This window comes from Panthera leo, chromosome E1, assembly GCF_018350215.1.
Source record: "Panthera leo isolate Ple1 chromosome E1, P.leo_Ple1_pat1.1, whole genome shotgun sequence".
In the NCBI taxonomy this organism is placed as follows: domain Eukaryota; kingdom Metazoa; phylum Chordata; class Mammalia; order Carnivora; family Felidae; genus Panthera; species Panthera leo.
The window spans coordinates 48,059,062-48,077,713 of record NC_056692.1 but is presented as its reverse complement, the minus strand read 5'-3'; the positions used below and the strand labels follow the sequence as shown (position 1 = coordinate 48,077,713).

The 18,652-nt window shown below is 49.8% G+C and overlaps 1 protein-coding gene and 1 long non-coding RNA gene across 4 annotated transcripts in view; one reads left to right on the top strand and one right to left on the bottom strand.

Annotated features, from left to right (window-relative positions):
* Nucleotides 1-18,652, top strand: part of PRKCA (protein kinase C alpha) — a 404,865-nt gene that overhangs the window by 331,051 nt on the left and 55,162 nt on the right. For all 3 annotated transcript variants that reach the window (XM_042917374.1, XM_042917372.1, XM_042917373.1), the window contains 3 exons: nt 15,293-15,430; nt 16,477-16,650; nt 18,561-18,652. In XM_042917374.1, the coding sequence (XP_042773308.1) occupies nt 15,293-15,430; nt 16,477-16,650; nt 18,561-18,652 (404 nt within the window). The remainder of the gene's footprint in view (nt 1-15,292; nt 15,431-16,476; nt 16,651-18,560) is intronic.
* Nucleotides 16,330-18,549, bottom strand: LOC122207305. The gene is made up of 2 exons (XR_006196764.1): nt 17,596-18,549; nt 16,330-16,673 (listed from the first exon to the last, which is right to left on the bottom strand). It is a non-coding gene; the product is annotated as an uncharacterized LOC122207305 (long non-coding RNA).

The window sequence follows — 18,652 nt, the reverse complement described above, 5'->3', positions numbered from 1 at the left end:
GCAACTTGCATGTAAATGATTTCAGAAATCTTGTCTGTAATCATTTCTGACAACACCACTCTCTTTTGGGGAGCTGGTTAGAGCCGGGTACCAGCTGTGTTTTCAACGTATTGCCTTTGTTAATAATTGAAATCCACTCTGGACTGTTCCAGCATATCCGTATTGGAACCACCTGGAAAATCTAAACATTCAAATGCTTGGGTGAATAATTCGCAAGGGAGAAATCCCACACCCGATCCTAAGCTAGAATCAACATATAATACTCCTTTTTAAAACACTGTACTAAAGAAAACCTCTAATAAGTCATGTTTTTCAAGTTTCTCTCTGTAGAGCCTGTATCTGGACACTAGAGATGTGTCCCCTGGGGGGCCATAAGAGATTAGTGACCCAGAGTTATTGAAAATCGGGACAAAAAAAATATTCTTTGAGGTTTAATGAGTCTTACACAGTGTGGTGACTATCGTGTGTGAAAGCTCGCATCTGTCAAGATTCGTCGCTCTTGTCGCTGCCCTCCTGTTTGCCTTTTAAAACGTTTAAAACGCTGTCACACAATGCCATGTGTTCACGTTGGAGGAACATCTTTAGAAGTCGGCCACACCTGAACACACCGAGCCACCCGGTGATTTCCTCTCCCAGAGTGAAAACATCCCGCCTGCACCCTCAGAGTGAGCCAACACCTCTTGATCATTCCAGGACGTGGAGACAGTTCCTACGTAGAAACAGACAAATCACCTGTCATCTTATGACCTGTTACTTCAAAGGACACCTTACCCTGATGAAGCGAATTCACACTTGGGGACTCAGAGTCAGGTCCTTCCTGTGACCCAGGTGTCTCTTGCCTATGTGACGTGATGCTCTTTGTTATTAGTTTGGAGACTATGTTGTTCTACGGAGAAATACATATGATGGGGCTGGGCTGTATTTCACAACGTGCAGGAAAAGCCGGGTGCCGGTGCAAAACTCAGATGTGGCTGAAAGGGAAATGAAAGGAGAGGACAAAGAAGGAAAATTAGGGGGAAGCCTTCACTTCTCTGGATCTCCCTCCTGGCGGGTAAACCATGGCTCCTTCGCAGTGAGTGGCTGTCCCCATCTTCAGAAGGACTGCCATCCCCAGCCCCCACCTGCTGGGCAGCACGGCTCCCACCGTATCACTGCAGGGAAGCAGCAATGTAGTGGTTAAGCTCCGGGCTACCTGGGTTCAAATCCCAGCTCTGCCGCCTTGGGCCACTTAGCTTATCTCTCTTGCCTCAGTTTCTCCATCTCTAAAACGGGGATGATAAAAGCACCAGTCTCCTAGGACTGTTGGGAGGACCGAATGAGGAAATCTAAAAGGTGAGAACAGCATTGCCGCTGCTGTTACCCTAAGCATCCTCCCTCTTCCCAGCCCCAGGTGTTCCGAACCAGAGGTCTTCCCAGACAGAAGGAAGCATGGCTGTTTTCTGAGAAGCCATCACCAAGCTAAAACGAACCCTTTGTCGTGTTTTCTGAACCACCCACGGGCCCTGGGTGGGGAGACCCGGCTGTGCACTAGAGGCTAGCACCCCCCCGGCCCCCCACACGCAGCAACCGAGTGAGACCGTCCTGAGTTCACTGAAGAGCGGTGTCGGGAGGTGTCGGCAGTGCCTCTTATCCCACATGCTTTACGTCCACGCACACGTCTTGTTTCCTGTGCCTTTTGTTATGGGTCTCAGGACAAGAAGCACAGATCGTGCTATCTGAGAAAGAGAATGTCACCTGCCTGTCGGAAATGTGCCCCGATGCAGGCAGTGAAAACGGGGTGTCCTCGCTCACACCTGCTCGCAGGGTGGTATCGCTTGCTTGTGCGTGAACTAATCTTCACCTAGTGGCTCTTTCTGAGAATAGACTTGTCAGTAATCAGCCCACCGCCGGCTCCCCGGGGACCATTCCTCTGTGTGGACACGCCGGGAAGAAGCAGGCAGGCAGGACCCACCACCGTCACCAGCGGCCATGGGTGGGCAGCCAGATTTGCACGGAAACTGGTGGCTGGAGCTGGGAGAAGCAGCCATGGTCTCATTTCTTACTGGGGGTGTCCCTTTTGTAGCCCACATTTCCCTGGGCCCCAGCAGCCTGTAGGTACCGGTGGGATCACAGTAACTGAAAGAATTTGAGTTCTACTAGCTCTCCCCAGCTTATGGACTCAAGATCCCCACCCACTTCCAGGCAGGGAACAACCCCCTTCCCACCCCCCCCAACCCCCCCCCCCGTTCTGAGCCACACACACACCCTCCCCAAAGCTCCTCCTCAAAGGCCCTTCCTGCCCTGCAGACCAGCTCTTAAAGCAAACACGCATGGACTGCTTGGCCACGTCCCCCTAGGGCAGTGGGGATCCCCCTCCCCGTGTATGTCCTTTCCTTCATCTGTGCCCCTCTCTGCTTGCTGTGCATGGGAGGAATCTCTCTTCTGGCCTGGCAGCAGGTACTGAACTCCGATTATGCCCCTTTCACTATAGGAAGCGAGGGCTCCCCACACAGGAGGAGGTGGGGATGTCCAGTCCATTTTACAGATGAAGAAACCGAGGCCTCAGAGAAGTCAACAGTGCCGTAACTGGTATTGCAGTCCACATCTGGTGGACAGGCTCCTCACCTTTTGCGTCCCCAAGCTTCCCTGTCAGCCAGTGTCCCCAGGGGGCCCAGAGAGCAGCCCAGACAGCGCAGCTGTGGCTAGCCTGGGAAGCAGGTGTCCCACTGAGCTATAATCAGGTCCCTCGTTTTTAAAAACCGGTGCGGTCTTAAAACTCTCAGTGAAGATAGGGTGAAATCAATGGTCACGGAAACGTTGTGCTAAATTTAATTGCAGTCGGCTCCACTTTCAAAATGCTTACTGCTGTCAGAGACATTTTGTGATAAAAAAAAAAAAAAATGAGCAAGCAAACATATCTAGTATTGGGGAAAGGATCATTTTGTTTGTGTTGACTGAGGAGGTGGGGTTGGGCCTCGTTCGCTAGATGCCCAGTCCTGCTCACCCTCTACGGCAGCAGCTGGACAGCGGCGGAGGGAAGTGTCTGGAACTTTCCCTAGGGAGGTGGACTTTATTGCCAGTTATGGCTTGGTTGTGGGTTTTTGGTGTTTTATTTCTTCAGTTGATTTCAGGAGCTGCTATTCTCTGATCATTTAGCTCCAACTGAATTTTCCCCAGTGGGCTTTTTTTATTGAATTCTGTGCTCCTGTGCCTATCATCATTTCTCATTATTTCCTAGATTGTTCTGTGTTTCTACCTTTAAGATAAACACAGAGGCTCCCCGGGGCCACTCCCCCATTCCCTCACAGCCCTCCCTGCCTCCTTTTCCCTGCTTCTTGCAAAATCTGGGCTCAGAGGAGAAGATTCAAGAATCCTAGGTCTAGAACCGTCGACATGTTGTTTTCTAGAAATGAAGCATGCACAGACTCTAAAACACACTTCTGGCATCGGTGCACAGACCACGGGCCTCTCGCAGAGGCCCAGCTCTGACGCTGGAGATTTGAGTCCTCTCCTACAAAGGTCTAACTGGGAAGATACGATCGGTGTCTCATTTGAGCATTCGTAGGAGTTTTACCTCTGTAGGCCAGACCAGGGAACCTTAGGCCTATTTCTACTAAAAGATCCCAGTCGAAACGCAGTCGCTCCAGAAAAGCACCACCACAAGAGGGCAGTCAAGACTTGCAAATAAAAGACTCCAGGGAAAGTTGCACACCTTAGTTAGGAACTTGTGACTGTATCTCTTTACTCTTGGATGGATGTGAAGACGGCATCATCACTTTATGTCCCCCGTTGTTCCTCGGTTTTATGGAAAGACAAGGTGCCAGGAAAGCCAGGAGTCCAGGCTTTCTCTGGGTCTGAGTGACTCCTGGGGTCTGTTCTGACCTGTGTGAGCCCCAGCCCATTCCTATCCACCCCACTTTCTTAGCAGCAGAGAAGTCCCCACTTCTAAGCAGCCTTGCTGACAGTCCGGAAAACCATTTACTTTGATAGCTTCCAGGAGTTCACGTGGCTCCTGACCCCACCAGAGCTGACTCATAAAGCCAGTGCAGTATTAACCCCAAAGGGGAACATTCCTGGCAGGAGAAGGATTACAGGTTTCTAAGAAGTACCAGGTGCCGAAAATGCTCTATCGGTACCGTGCCACGGCCACATCCACTCCCATCATGCCTTCCCAAAGGCATCAGACAAATGTCTGCCATCACCCCCTGGTGAGAGACCATCTTTTTTTGCAAAGGGTAAAATTTAGGGGAAGTTTTTGGTCCTGGGACCCTCCCTGAAGTCTGGAATCTTAGCGCCTGGGGAGGACTAAGGGTAGCAACCTTCCCAGCATCTGTGTATCAGGTGAGACACGCGGTAATACTCCAGCCTGATAACCGTGCAGCAGTCAGCCTCAGCAGTTAGCAGACTGATCTGGGAAATAGGGGAACACTAGGTTGGCGGAAAAGGAAACAACACAGCAAGACGCTAGGGGCGTGTGATATTCAGTACACCAAGAAGAACCAAGTGCTCTGTGTTTCCCCACCTTGGGCAGAGCGCTAATATGTCACGGGCCCCACATTCCTCCTTATGCTAGGCTCGGTTGCCCTGACAACAGGCCTGCTGGCTTCCTGTGAATTCATTTCAGCACTGGCAGCAGCCTAAGTGGATGTGTCCATAAAAATGTTTCTTCTTAAGAAAAGGACTTAATGTGGTTTCCCCTAAATTTCTGCTCTACCGACTAAGTACTTCACTCACCACGTCGTTTGGCAGCAAAACAACTTGTTCCTGTCCCGGTGAGCACATCAGGCATCGTGGAAGAGTGAATCATTCAGGTGCATTTGAGGTTCTTAATTGTTGCCATTCCGACGGGCTAGCAAGGAGATACAGACGTTCTGTTTGAATCTCACTACAGGGATATAGGGCAAAGGTTGGCAAACTACAGCCCAAACAGCCCAGATTCCGGCTGCTGCCTGTTCCTGTAAATGAGATTTCGTTGGAACACAGCCTCGCTCATTCATCCATCCATCCGTGTAGCTTTCACGCTACAATGGCAGAATCAGGTTGTTAAAACAGAATAGTTGACTGGCAAAGCCGAAGATACTCATTATCCGTCCCTTTACGGAAGACATTTGCCTACCCTTGATATAGGAGGGTGACCACCGAATTCAGAGATCAGAGCTCAGGGAGGGGAACTGATTTAGACACATCACTTAGCCCACCAGGTCCCAGGTGCCTCGTCCGCAGTCTGTAACATGGGTGTCTCAGGTTAGCTTCTCTCCAACTTCCTTCCAAATGCTGAGCGCTCCGTCACCCTTGTGCCGTTGGTAAAACATTGCATCCCAGATGAGGCAACTCTTAGCACAGGGGAGTGGTTCTCTGCCAGGTGGCATAGGGTCCTGTTCCAAGGGCCACTATAGAGGAAGGCTAGCATCCTTGACGTCTTCCTCCAGTACCACCACGGCTCGGCGCAGTGGCCACGGGTAGTGGAGTTCACTCTCTAGGCCCCAGTGCCTTTACCTGCACCAAAGGCAGATCAGACCTTCCCAAGGACACTTCTGCGGCTGACAGTCTCTGGTTCTGAGGAGCTCCCCGCAGCTGCCGGCAGAATGAATGACGCTCACCTGTGATTTGCTGTTCACCTGTGACCCCGACTCCAGGAGGAAACTCCGGTCGGCAGGTGTTGACATACCTGTACAGAAGGAATCGCCTGACCCCGCGCCTCCAGATTGTAGTTTCAGGCTGGCTTACTGAATCTGAAGGCCGTGGGGGGCTGGGGGGGGGGGGGTCAAAAAAAAAAACAAGAAAAAAGGACAAACAGGTATTTCAGCCACAAAATCAGACACACGTCCTAAAAGAAACCAAGACCCTGTCTTCAGGAATCGGGTTGCCTTGACTCTCTGGGTTTACTTCCATTCTCTCTGACACTTCATGGTCAGGTTCAAATGTGTGGCATTGGGCATCAGCTTTTGCAATGTACCTCTTGACCCGGCCATCCCATGTCAGAAATCTATCCTAGGGAGCCTGGATAGAGATTTGGACTATTTGGACTTCGTGCATAGAGATTTGGACTATAAAGTTGTTCGTCTGGGTGTTACTGAAAATTGGAAACAACATAGCTGTCCAGCAATAGGGGAAGGGCTAAGTACACTGAGGTGGAGCCAGACAGTGGAGTATTACGCAGTCAGTAAAACCATGTGGTGGACGAGTACTTATTACGTAAGACGTTTACAGCACACGAAGGCGTAAAGCGGGTTGCCAGCGATGTAATTCTGTAGACGTCAAAAGAAGAAAACGTGAAGAGAATTAGAAGAATGCATACCAAAATGTTAACAGTGATGATCTCTGGGTATGGCTATTTCAAGGTGTCTTTTTTTTTGTTTTCACGTACCCGTGCCTGTGAAATTTTCTAAAATGATCCAGTGCTACTATTCTAACAAGAAGCAGCATTGTCATAGAAATTATTTAAAAAGCAGTAACTCTGCCTCTTAAAAAATATTGCGTTCAAAATCACCGTCTCCCGCAGGGTCCACATCCGTCCACTCATTGTAAAGGTATGTGAGGAGCACCGTGCCCGGCGCTCTCTCAGGCCCTGGGGATCCATCAGTGAGCAGAACAGATAAGGTCCCTTCCAGTGGAGGGAGAAGAAACATATGCTAGGTAGTGAGAGGACCATGAGGGAATCCATGCCACAGGAAGGAGAGGGTGGGGGGCCGTGTCGAAGCCTCAGCGGTAAAGCATCACCTGACTGAGCAGAAAGTACAAAGGCCCTCGGGTGGTAAGCATGCTTGGCATGTTCCAGAAGATGAAAGATCATTTAGCCAGAGAATAGCAAGCATTTTATTTACTCCAACTGTGTTACCCAGGAGACTGTAGCACATCATCTTTAGCCTGTTGCCCGATTACAGAGTAGATGTCATGACTCATGGCTTGTTAGAAACACACCGGCCGTATTCCGTTCATGGGATCATTGAAAATGCCTTCAGTTCCTTTGTGTTTTTCTTCTCCCGAAACCGCTCAATCTAACAAACACGGCACTGGGTGCAGGTGAATATGTTATCCTAGGGCTAAGATGCTGGGCCAAGGTTCTTGGTTATGTAGGGCACAGATACTTGTGTTTATGGAGCACCACCAAAACACCATCAGTCTTAGATTGTCAGAATTGTTCAGATAAGCCCTGAACACAGGACATTTTTGTTGTAAACAAAAATAAATAAGTAGAAGAAATCCCCATTCTTCATTTGCTCCTACAGTTGGTCGTTGTTGGACTGTCTGCCCCTGGAACCTTAGAAGTAGAACCTGCTGTTGTCAGATTCCTCTCTCTCTGCTTTGCAAACATCTTTGATAAAGACAGTCATCAAAACCATGCTTTCTGTTATGCCAAGAGATACAATATTATTGAAGACACGTTCACAAGATCGGTACAAGTGTGCACATTTAAAACAAAACGGAAAGCATTACAGTAAACTTTGGAGGGTTACCCAAAGTCTCCATGATTATACAGTGGACCTATCAAGGGACTTGGAATTATGGTTTCCCCTACAGTGGACCTGCCAAGGGACTTGGAATTACGGTTTCCTCTCTGCTTCCTTACTACAGAAGAACCTTTGGGCTTGGATTCCTACTGAGGATAAGATAGCACCCCTAGAAGAATTGCTAGCCAGGGTGCTGTTGTATTGGGGGTTGGCAATGTAGGACTCTACACTTTTCCGTGTCTTAATGTTCTGTCTGTCTTCCCACACACCAAAGCTAGTGTATAATCATTATACAAAATTCACAAATTGCAGACCATCTATGGTCTTGTGTTAAAGCGTTTGGAATTGGCATCACTGTAGGTCAGATCATCACATCTCAGCAGCGGCAAATGGCCCAACGTGATAGTAGAGAGCTAACATCTACCACAGTCCAATCCTTCATGAACTCCCGGTGCCATAGTTTGCCCATATCCACTCTCAGTTTTCACTTGAAACTCCTCCCCGCCCCCACCAATAACAACCTACACGTGTAGAGCTTTTGACAACACACACGACCGCTCCTCAGGCACAGGTATTTAACGCACACACGCACTTTGACCCCACCCTGCGAGAATATTCATTTGAGGGACTCAGATTCTCCCTGTATGATGTGCTTTACAGAAACTCGCCTAGGAGTCCTTTAAATTGGTGAACCCCTTCAATGGTTGCAGACTGCTAGGACTTTTGGGGAATGTGCCCATGGGGTAAAATGAGGTGCGTGTCAGTTACTAAGAAATGTTCCCATGGGGGAGAGCACGTCGCCCGTTCTCACACCTGGCGGTCCACATAGCAGCATGAGCCTGGACTTGACCTGCTGATGTGCTAAGGAACCTACAGTCCTGGATTCTGCATTGCTTAATCATAACCAATAAACCATGCTGCATTTTAGTCTAATTTTAAAAAGAGCATGCTAAAGCTTCAGTAGTTGAAGTCCCTGTATTCTCTTTACAAACACCGTGTGTCATCATTTCCGGTCTTACTTCCCCTTTAAAACATTCTGTGTCATGTACTAAGTCAGGGTCCTTTCCTGCATGGTCCTAGCCCCTGGGGGTGTTCCAGAAGATGCTCCAGAAATTGGGGAGTAGCTGGAGCTGAGACCCAGTTCCTCTCCTACCCCACCAGGAGGGCACGGGAGCGTGGAAGTCCCAAGGGACCTGCTGCGGCCTGCCCACAGGTCCTGAGCCCCTGCAGAGCCTGTCTGCGGCCTTGACACATATCCATAGGTCACGGTGTTTCGGGACCATGAGTCAGCCAGGCAGATCCCTGACCCAGGTGACCCACGGCTGTTCACAGAGGCCTTCAGTCTGTAGTCAGGGAGCAGGTGCAGGCCAGGAGGCTGGGCGAAGGGCCGCGTCTCCTTCCCTGGGGCAAAGGAAAGAAGGTTGTGGTGTGGAGCTCTGTGCTGGGGGCTTTTGCAAAGGATTCTTCGTTGCACCTCCAGTGTAGCTCAGGTATACGGGGGTCTTAGTACGGCTGTATTACAGATGAGCAGTCTGATACTCAGGCAGTACAGTCTGCCCAGAGTCACACAGCAAAAATGAATAAAGCCAACACTTGATCTCAGCTCTTTGCAGTCAGAGTCTGGGGCTCTTCCCAGAATTTGCCATTGATTTTGTATGGTAATTGAAGACTGTGGAAGGTGGAAAGGGTCACAGGGACCCTGAGGGGACTTTGAACTTGGAGGAACATTCCAATGATCTTAGACTAGCACATCTGAAACTTGCACAGGAATCACATGACGGTCTTGTTCAAAATGCATGTTCTGATTCAGTAGGCCTGGAGTGGGGCCCAGGAATCTGCATTTCTGCCAAGCCTTCTGGTTGTGCCAGCGTAGCTGATCCACAAACCACACCCTGAATTACAGGGGCACAGACCACAGTGCCTTTGCACTGCATGTCCTTCAGAGGAGAGGCTACTTCGTATCGATCTGGTTTCCCCAGCATCTGACCCCATGTGTGGGGCATGACAGACACACAGATATTTGTGGAATAAATGGTGGAATGTGCTAAATTCACACACAAGGACCCATGAGCCGAATCAAAATGTGTCCTGAGAGAGAAGTCAAGATTTGGGATTTATCAGCAAGGAACATTACCAGTGGCCTCGTATGTGCTTTCAGTCTCCAGCCCCAGTGGATGCTCTCCTCTCTCCTCTGGATTCCAGTATTCAGGAGACACTCTGCTTCTCATCTCCGGGTGCGAATTCCTGTTTGCTCGCGTACCCCAGTGGGGCGTCTGGCCGCACAGGGCATGTTTGCGTTGCTGAGCGAAGGATGTCAGCATGCTTATTCTGAGGCCTCCTCGGGTTTGCTGAAATCTCTACGGTTAGGCTATTGGCTTCAGATTTATCCCTAGACATATATTGGTTTTCTTTGCACTCCTGGTGAAGCCTGAATTACGTTCATGACAACCAGTGTTGTGTCAACAATACGCAAGCAAGCTGAGAAGGGCAGATCTCTTCCTCCTGCTCGGAGCCCAGTTGCCAGACGACCCATTCAAAAGCTCAAAGAGAGAAATCGCCCAGAGGCTCATTGGTGGTCTTCAGGCAGGTTCCAGCTAGGTCTAGTGCAGACAGAGCTTCCATTAGAGGAATGTCCCCTCAGAGAAACCTCCAAGGGAATGGTTTCAGCCGGCTGGCCCAGCTAACTTGCCTAGCGTGGCTCCTGGGGAGGGTCACTGTGTGGCTGAGCTCCCTAAAGGCAGGGGTGCCCTCATAGCCCCTGTCTGAGGCTGTCCCAGAATGACCAGTGATTGCTTGAGGGAAGAAGTTCCATATGTGAACATCCAAATGCACGGTGCTCAGTGTCCAGGGGCAACTCTCTGAAATGACATACTTGGGAACAGCTGCTTTTCTGCATTCACGTTAGGCATCTGGCTGGCTATACTGTTCATGGTTTGGCCTCTTCAAATTCTGTTTGTAGGGCTTAGTGAAGACGTATGTTTTTGAATGAATGAATGAGTGAATGAATGAATGAGATATTCAGTGAATGTGCAGTTACGTGCCCAGTGCGGTGCTTGGCTCTAAAGATACAAAGATGAATAAGATGACCCCCTGCCTTCCAGGGCCTCAAAGTCTAGTGAGAAAGACCAGTAAATCCTCCAAAAAGGTACATGTGTTTCTTTAGGTTCCTCAGAAGTCAACTCTGCCACAGAGTTTTGAGAGCAAGGAGCCCATTTGGGAAGGAATTCCAAGAGTCCTAGGGGGCAGGGAGGGAAGTAGGGATGTGACCCAGGGAAGAGAGAAAGTCCAGCCAAGGGTATGTTAGTTATCCAGGTGGTACCTCAGTAGACACACTGGAGCGCAGTCCCACTGGAGTGCTAGGGAGACGACCTAAGGAGGCCACGACCTCCTGGGGCACCAACATGGGAATGTCCAGCTTGTTCCGCAGGCATGGCCCAAACAGGAGCCTCAGATGCGCGCGGGGGTGCATAGCCAAAAGCTCCGGGGAGGTGGGCCGGTCATAGACAAAGTCTGACATAGGTTGGAAATCCTAGGAGGGGAGGAGGCATCAAAAAGTTGGAGAGGTGATACTTGAGCTGGATTTTGTGGACGAACAAGGTAGCGAGGCCGCTATGGGAAGGGCGGCCAAAGACTGGAGGCCAGTGTGGTTGGAACAGAGCCGCCAAGGGAGCCATGGGAGCGAGGTCAGAGAGCTGACAGCCAAGCGTCTCCGCCTCATCCACTGTGACAACTTGGCCTCTTTCTGTCCCATTAGATGGGAAGCCAGGGAAGCAGGACAGGATCCCTCCGGGGAATGTCCAGAAAGGGAGGTCACTAAAGTGGGGATACTAAAAGTGAGGCCCCCTCAACAGAGAGGTGGCGAAGGACACCCTGAGAAGACGCCAGATTCTGGACAGAATCTGCAGGTAGATTTGGCACGACCTGCTGATAAGTTAGCTGTAAAGTGTTACTGGGAGAGGCGTTAAACAAATACCCTGTAAGTATTTACACGTTGCCGTACGAGCTGTGGAGAGCAGGGCACTGTGAGGGAAAATAGCGGGAGGCCTTGAAGAGAGGACAAGCACGTGGAGGCCTTGCAGGAGGGCAGATGTCAGCCTGGGAAGGGGTGGGGGACATGGCAGGACAGTCTGGGGCAGGCAGACTGCACTCCCACAGCATGAGGGGGTGGGGAGTGACAAAGGATGGACATCTGGAGGCAGAGGCTGCCTGAGAGTGGACTGGAGGTTGAGGCTGTGTAGCCCACCCTCCTGGGGATCCTCTGCCTTCCCTGCCCTCTGGCCTCCCCACCAGCCCGCAGCTGTACAGCTACCAGGGTCACCACCGGCTGCCTCCTCCAGCTGTGCTATCAGTTAGAGCCAGGCTGAGAGAGGGGCTTGCCAAAGTCAGGCCCAGACCACTGAGCTTTCGATCTTGTGGAATTGCCTGCCTTAGAAGGGCTGGCTTTGAAAGGTCCATATTGGAGACGGCTCCATGCCATCCGGCAGCCGGGCGTGCAGGGGGCCGTGTGGAAATGACTCCAGAAGCCTGTTCCGAAGGGGAAATGTGGAAGACACGTCACTCTGGTTGGCAGCTTCTATCTCAGGGCCACCGTGAGCTGGGGAGAAATCCATGTCGCCCTCTGGGTCAGGCCACTTTCTAGCCAGCCCTCCTATGGTGAACACGGTCGGTGTGGCAGAGCCTGGCCCGTCTCCTTCCAAACCAGCCCTCTGCTCCACCAGCCACGTGGCACCCAGCTCTGCTTCTGGCTAGAGAAACACAAGAAGGGAATCTGCCCTGGCAGGGCAAGAAACTGGGGTCCTTCCTCCATCCGGCCTCACCTCCTGGCAGCAGGAGATGCCGTCTGCGTCCCCCAGACCTCACAGATTGACTTCTGAGCAGGGTCTAAGATCCCCTTGCAGTTGGGTTGAGAAGTACTCGGATGCAGAAACGCTTTTATCGCATTTACATCCCCTTGGGGAAAAATCTTGTCCCTATAACTGGGCTAAGGCCATAGGACAAAACTCAGGGTCTTTGCTCGGTTATGGCCCCCAGGGAGGGCAGTGTGTCAAAAGCCTAGTGTCTGTTTTGGAAGTCACCACTGTCCGTGGTGCTGAAGCATCAAAGGAGGAAGGAGCAGGGGCTCTAGGAAATCGCCTGAGTCTGGAACCTCTGGTTAGAACCCCCCACGCTTCAGGTGGAAGCCGGGCGGCCCCCGGGCAGCACCAGCTCAACCACAGCCTCACCTGGGTGAAGACGTCCTTCAATGGTTTCAAGCACTTCAGAGACTTGAGTCTATTGTATGGGGATCTTTTCACAGTTTATCACGAATAAAATGACAGAATAAAATTAATCTCTTTGTGCCTCTTCCTGATAACTTTTCTTTTTTATAAATCAGAAGAACAGAATAGCGTAGCTGAGTTGGTATTCTCTTCTCAAACTTCCCAATTGTTCATTTCGAACTTTGACACACACCACAGAGCTTATCAACTTTGGAATCGTTCCTGGGGCAGATGTTAGGAGTGAAAGAGGACATCAGCTACCTCCCTGTTGACCTCAGTCGGTACTTTCTAATTGACTAAGTTCTTCTTTCCAGCTTCTCTCTTAACTCAGGCCCTGCGGGCAAAGCATCCCGTGATGGGGACCGAAACTGCCCTGTCTCAAGCAATCAGGACTGCCCTGAGCCAGCAAGACCCCGCGCGATTGACCCCAAGACAGTGATCAACTTGGCCTTCACTGCCCACCTGTGTGTACCCCCCGGCCTTTGTCCCACATTCTCCTTACACAAATCTGGAAGTGTTTTCAGCACTTTGGAGACAGCCTTTGGGACGCTAGTCCGCTGTCTTCCTGGTGCTGGCCTCACTGCAATAAATTCCTTGCTTGTTGCACCTCCAACTCATTTGTCTGCCTTTGGATTTTGTCAGCGGCGAGTGGTCGAACTGGTCTGTTTGGGACCCCTAGAACCACCCTTGCGCCCCAGCTTCCAAAGGACAGGGCTGGTCCTGCAGTTGAAGGGGGCTCCTGATGTAACCCTAGCGGCTACATCCGGGCTCTTTCTCACAGGTCTGTCTAAAAATTCCTTCCATCCTCTGTCAAAGTGGAGGCCAATTTATGTATCACTGCAGATCAGGTTTTTTTGTCTTTAAAGAGTGTCCGTGTATCCACCAGCCCCCAGGTTCACATGCGTTTCCCACCAGGCACGGCCGCCTAGAGGTGTATGTAGTACAGCTGTATTAAATACTTTCAGCCTGGTAGCAAAAAAATTAGGTCCATCTTTTCCCCCTGTGTCTTAATGTCTCTGCCTCAGCAGGTGTGCTCAACCCATCCAAGCATATACACTCAAGCCATGAGGTTTGATCCCTATACAAACGTGTTATTTTTATCAAGGAAAAGCATCCCCTGACAGTATCTGATGGATACATTCACGCTTCATTTCCTCATTCAGCCAGAGTGTAGAGTTGCACACCCTGTGCCAAGCACTGTGTTGAGGCCTGGGGGCCCAGAGACGGCCGGGGCTCATTCCACTAACGCACAACCTCTTCCACAGGGCCTGATGCGAGGTACTCAGTAAGTGTGGGATGAAGGGATGCTGTTGCCCTAAGAGGGAATATGGGTGGTTCCCGGAGAGCCTTCTCTGCTGCTAAAGAAAACATGTCAGATCCCCTGTCTTCCCCTCCTCCAAGAGCTCAGAACTGATGCTGACAGTGTTTTGGTCACACAGTAAAACCCAGAATGCCTGCAGGTGTCCTGCACCTTCTTGTAGTCACCTGAGTGATGTCCTGGCACCTGCACATAGGTCTGCTGCCCTGGGGCTGGGGGGGGGGGGGGCGGGGGAGGGGCAGTGCACCTTATCCTTAAGAATGTAGGCAGAATGACAGTCTTTGCCCTTGGGCTCAGGGCTGTGGCTTTGGCTGTTCAGCCAAACCGCAGGACCCCGGCCTTTTCAGCAGCTGACATGTTCAGAGACTGGTTCTCTCACCATCAGGCAGGTGTTCCACATGCAGAGTCTGTCGGGAGATTCTCCACAGGCTTCTTTGCTGACTGTGGAGACCTTCCCATGTGATTCCCATGAGCCTGTCCTTTTCTACTGAGCCCTCTGTCTCTCCTCCACCTTTGACCTGAGTCTCTAACTCTTAGGCAGAGTAACGAGGGTGAGGTCTCTCCAGCACCTTTGGGTAGCAGGAGTCTAGCTTACAAAAACTCCTTCTGGTAACTGCCAGGTCACTGGCCAAGGGTCGTTCAGGTTCAAAGGGTGCTGTGTGTTTTGTGTGAAACCAGGTTCTCAAGCATATCACCGTTTCTTTTCCTCTTGACTTACACACACACACCCTGTGTTCTTCTTACTGTGCCTTTTAAAGTAGCAATAAATCATCCCCACAGCTTGCCGGTTAAGAGGTTTCTCTCCAGGGGACTCTACCCTCCTTTTTTTCCTTGAGCACAAGTTGCCTTTATGCAGATGAATCTTAAATTGGAAAATCTACAAATAAGAAAAGTGTCAGAGCACAGTTTCTTTCTTTTATTACTTCAGCCATTGTGAAGCATTTGTCCCCCAGAGGTTGACTTTTACACCCTAGAACAAAGATCAGCAAAATCGCACAACTTGATTCTTGGGTAATCTATGTAAAGAGTGGTCTCTTAATAGGGAAGGGCAATTTTTTTTTTTTTTTTTTTTTTTTTTTTGCTACTTTTAAAACGTTGCCCTTAGGGTGAGTGTATAGCCACTGAATTTTGAATGGATATTTCATCACCCTGTGATTTCTTTTCTTGCCCCCATCCCACCTCCCACCTCACATCAAGCTTCCTTAAATGCATTCTTTTTCCTGGGGGGAAAAACAGTGACCCATTGTTTTCACCTGTGTGTGTGTGTGTGTGTGCTTGTTGTTTAGAAAGCGAAGCTCGGCCCTGCTGGTAACAAAGTCATCACTCCTTCAGAAGACAGGAGACAACCTTCCAACAACCTTGACAGAGTGAAACTCACAGACTTCAATTTCCTCATGGTGCTGGGGAAGGGGAGTTTTGGAAAGGTGAGAGGGCAGTTGTCTGGGGTGGGGGGCGGGGTGGGGGAGGCTTTTGCAGAGAATGCTGGGATTCATCCTGGGCCCCCTGAGGTTTCTAGAACAGCCGTCGAGATTTCCCTGGTCTCTGTACCTGTTTCTTAGATGTCCCCTGCCCACCCCCACCCCCGCTTAATGTCTTTAAAAACAAATGTATCCAAAATGCTACAGAGAGGGAGCGCCTAGGTGACTCAGTCGGGTAAACATCCAACTTCAGCTCAGGTCGCGATCTAATGGTTCATGAGTACAAGCCCTGCATCAGGCTCTGCAGTGACAGTGTGGAACCTGCCTGGGATTCTCTCTGCTTCTCTCTCTCTCTCTCTGCCTCTCCCCTCCCTTTAAAAATAAATAAATAAACTTAAAAAAAAAAAAAAGCTACAGAGGGTTCACTGTATGTTACCATTTCAGGGTTGAGAACAAAGCAGGTGCTCCAAAATGTTAGCTGAATGATTACTTTTCACAACTAAAAATTAAAAGTTGATTTGTAGTAAGTGAATGTAATAATTAAGAGATGCTGAACTGGGTTTTCTTCAGTGATCAACCTATATGACCACATTTGGCTTCTCTGGCCCCAAATCTCATGGTAGATCCAGGAAGCGATTTCCATCCTGCCTTTTTCTGTCTCGGTTCCTGACTCGTGAGAAGCTTATAAAGGTCAGTCCCATTTTTGTACAAAGGATGCTCCTGAAAAGTGTGCACCCTTCAAGACTAATGCTGAGGGCCGTGTATGTTCCTTTTAGCAGCCACAATAGCGCCATCATGGGGCCGTAGCCTACACAGGGTGCAAATCCCAACAGTTTCTAAATTACACAGGGCTGGAGGAATTTAATCTACACTGACGTGCAGTATCTCAAAATTCACACACAAAATGGAACTTTATGAATATGTTTATATCACACATTTATAAACTTGCACAAACTAGAACAGTCTGAGTGGTCACCTGACCAGGTTCCTCCCCTACCCCGGGTACCAGACACAGGGTCAGAGTTTTCAGGTTGCCTTCCGTCTGCTCCCAGGTGATGCTCGCTGACAGGAAGGGGACAGAAGAACTGTATGCCATCAAAATCCTGAAGAAGGACGTGGTGATTCAGGATGACGACGTAGAGTGCACCATGGTAGAGAAGCGAGTCCTGGCCTTGCTTGACAAGCCCCCGTTCCTGACACAGCTTCACTCCTGCTTCCAGACGGTGGTAAGGACCCTGGGAGTGCATACCTGTAGCACAACACACGGCATGTGCTACCAAGGGTGACCCCTGAACCGGAGTGTTCTAAGCGTCTGAATCAACCTTACTCCAGTGGAGAAGGCTGAAGAAAGGCATAAGCTGGGAACAACCTCCCATTGTTGCACCACCGGTAGCTTTGGGGTGTCCCCTCTCTGGGATGTGCCCTACCGAGAGACGTGGCATTAATGCTGTTGAATTCAGCAGACATTTGCATGAAAGGTTTTTGTTATCCCAGGCACTGTGCTAGGACCTAAGGATACAAAACCAATAAACTAACTCACGGTCCCGGCTTTTTAAGGCTACTGATCAGTTGCCAAGCATAGCCTCGGAACATTAGGAAACTTGATCTCCTGAAAGGGTGTATTCCTATTTCCTGCACACAGCAGGGTTGGCCATCTGGTCTGTTTTGGACAGCCCGTGAGCTCTAAGAAAGGTTAGAGAGGAAAGAAACCCACAAGGAATGATATTTTGTGACATGCGTAAATTAGATGAAATTCACATTTCAGTGGCCATGAATTGTTTTCTTGGAACACAGCCACATTCCTTCATGTGCTTATCATCCACGGTGGCTCTCAGGCTATGAAGGCAGAGTAGAATAGTTCCAAGACCCACACAGAGCCCGAAGTATTTACTGTCTCTAGCCCTTTACAGAAAGTTTGCCCAGCCCTGTCTTACAGGAAAACTAAAAAGAGGACACAAAACAAGTTCCAAAACACTGATCAGCCAAGCTCCTGGCATGGAGCTTGCCAGTGCCCTGCAAGAAATACAAACTTTTTTTGTGGCACCAAAGACAGGCTTTCTACTCCTCGGTGGCTGCCCTTGCTAAGATATGACTCAGTAATAAGTGGCTATAATTATTACTGTTATGAGTTTAATTATTTTCAACTTCCTTCTGGCCAGAAAATGACTTACCGTCTTAACGTTTCTCCTTAAAATCTCTTGGCCAGGGAGGGAAGAGCGATGCGCCAGAGAGGGGTCCATGTCTCCGAACCCCAGCCCAGGTCCCGTCCCCCTGGTCAGGACACTGGTAACACTGTTTAAGCTCTGGAAAGAAACAAAACATAGAAATAAAGATGGAGTTAAAATTCCTAACAGGAAAGCTAGAGATAGAAGCTTCTGGAGCTGTTTCCCGGCTGTCAGCAGCCGCTTCATCATTTTGTCCCTCCCTGTGCAACACTTGAATGTTTCATAACCTCCGTGAAATGGCGATGATGTCTAGAAGCGAGCCGAGGTTGGCTTTCACTTGGTGTGCTATGCCGACACTTAGCACGCCAGTGACAGAAAATAAGAAACAATGTTTGGGCCTGTTACGGATGCAAAAGAACATTTGGTTAACCTCTCCAGTTATAGTTCCCTCCCCCACAGTATTGAACATTTATAATTTAGGAGCCCAACCTAGCTCGTGAGATTTGTTTCCAGAAGCATCCAGTGAGACATATGACTGCATCACTGTGGCTTGCCCCCCAGACGCCGCAAACCAGAAACACCGGTTAAAAGTCAGTAATCGGCCCACAAGGATTCTTCGCAGCATCCGTTAAACGTGCAGTATGTGTGCAGGAGAAAGGGGAAGAGCGTGTGAGGCCATTACTGTAACAGGGAGCATATGGAACCAGAAGGGGGCAGACGTGTTGACAGAGGGCCATTATTTCAGAGTTACATAATGACTTTACACTTCCCAAGGCCCTCGTGCACTAGGGTTCATTACGTATTTTTTTATCGGGGAAGAATAATCTCGAAGGGCTCGGCTCCTCTGATCAGCTCTGCCAGCGTGGCCCACAGTTTAACTAATGCAAAAGCCAAGCAGAGTCTGGAAAGAGTGAAGGAAGCCTCTCGGCCCGTGGCCAGGCCCTACTCACGTGTTGAACCTTGGTCTTCAGGATCGACTGTACTTTGTCATGGAATACGTCAACGGTGGGGATCTCATGTACCACATCCAGCAAGTAGGAAAATTTAAGGAACCACAAGCAGT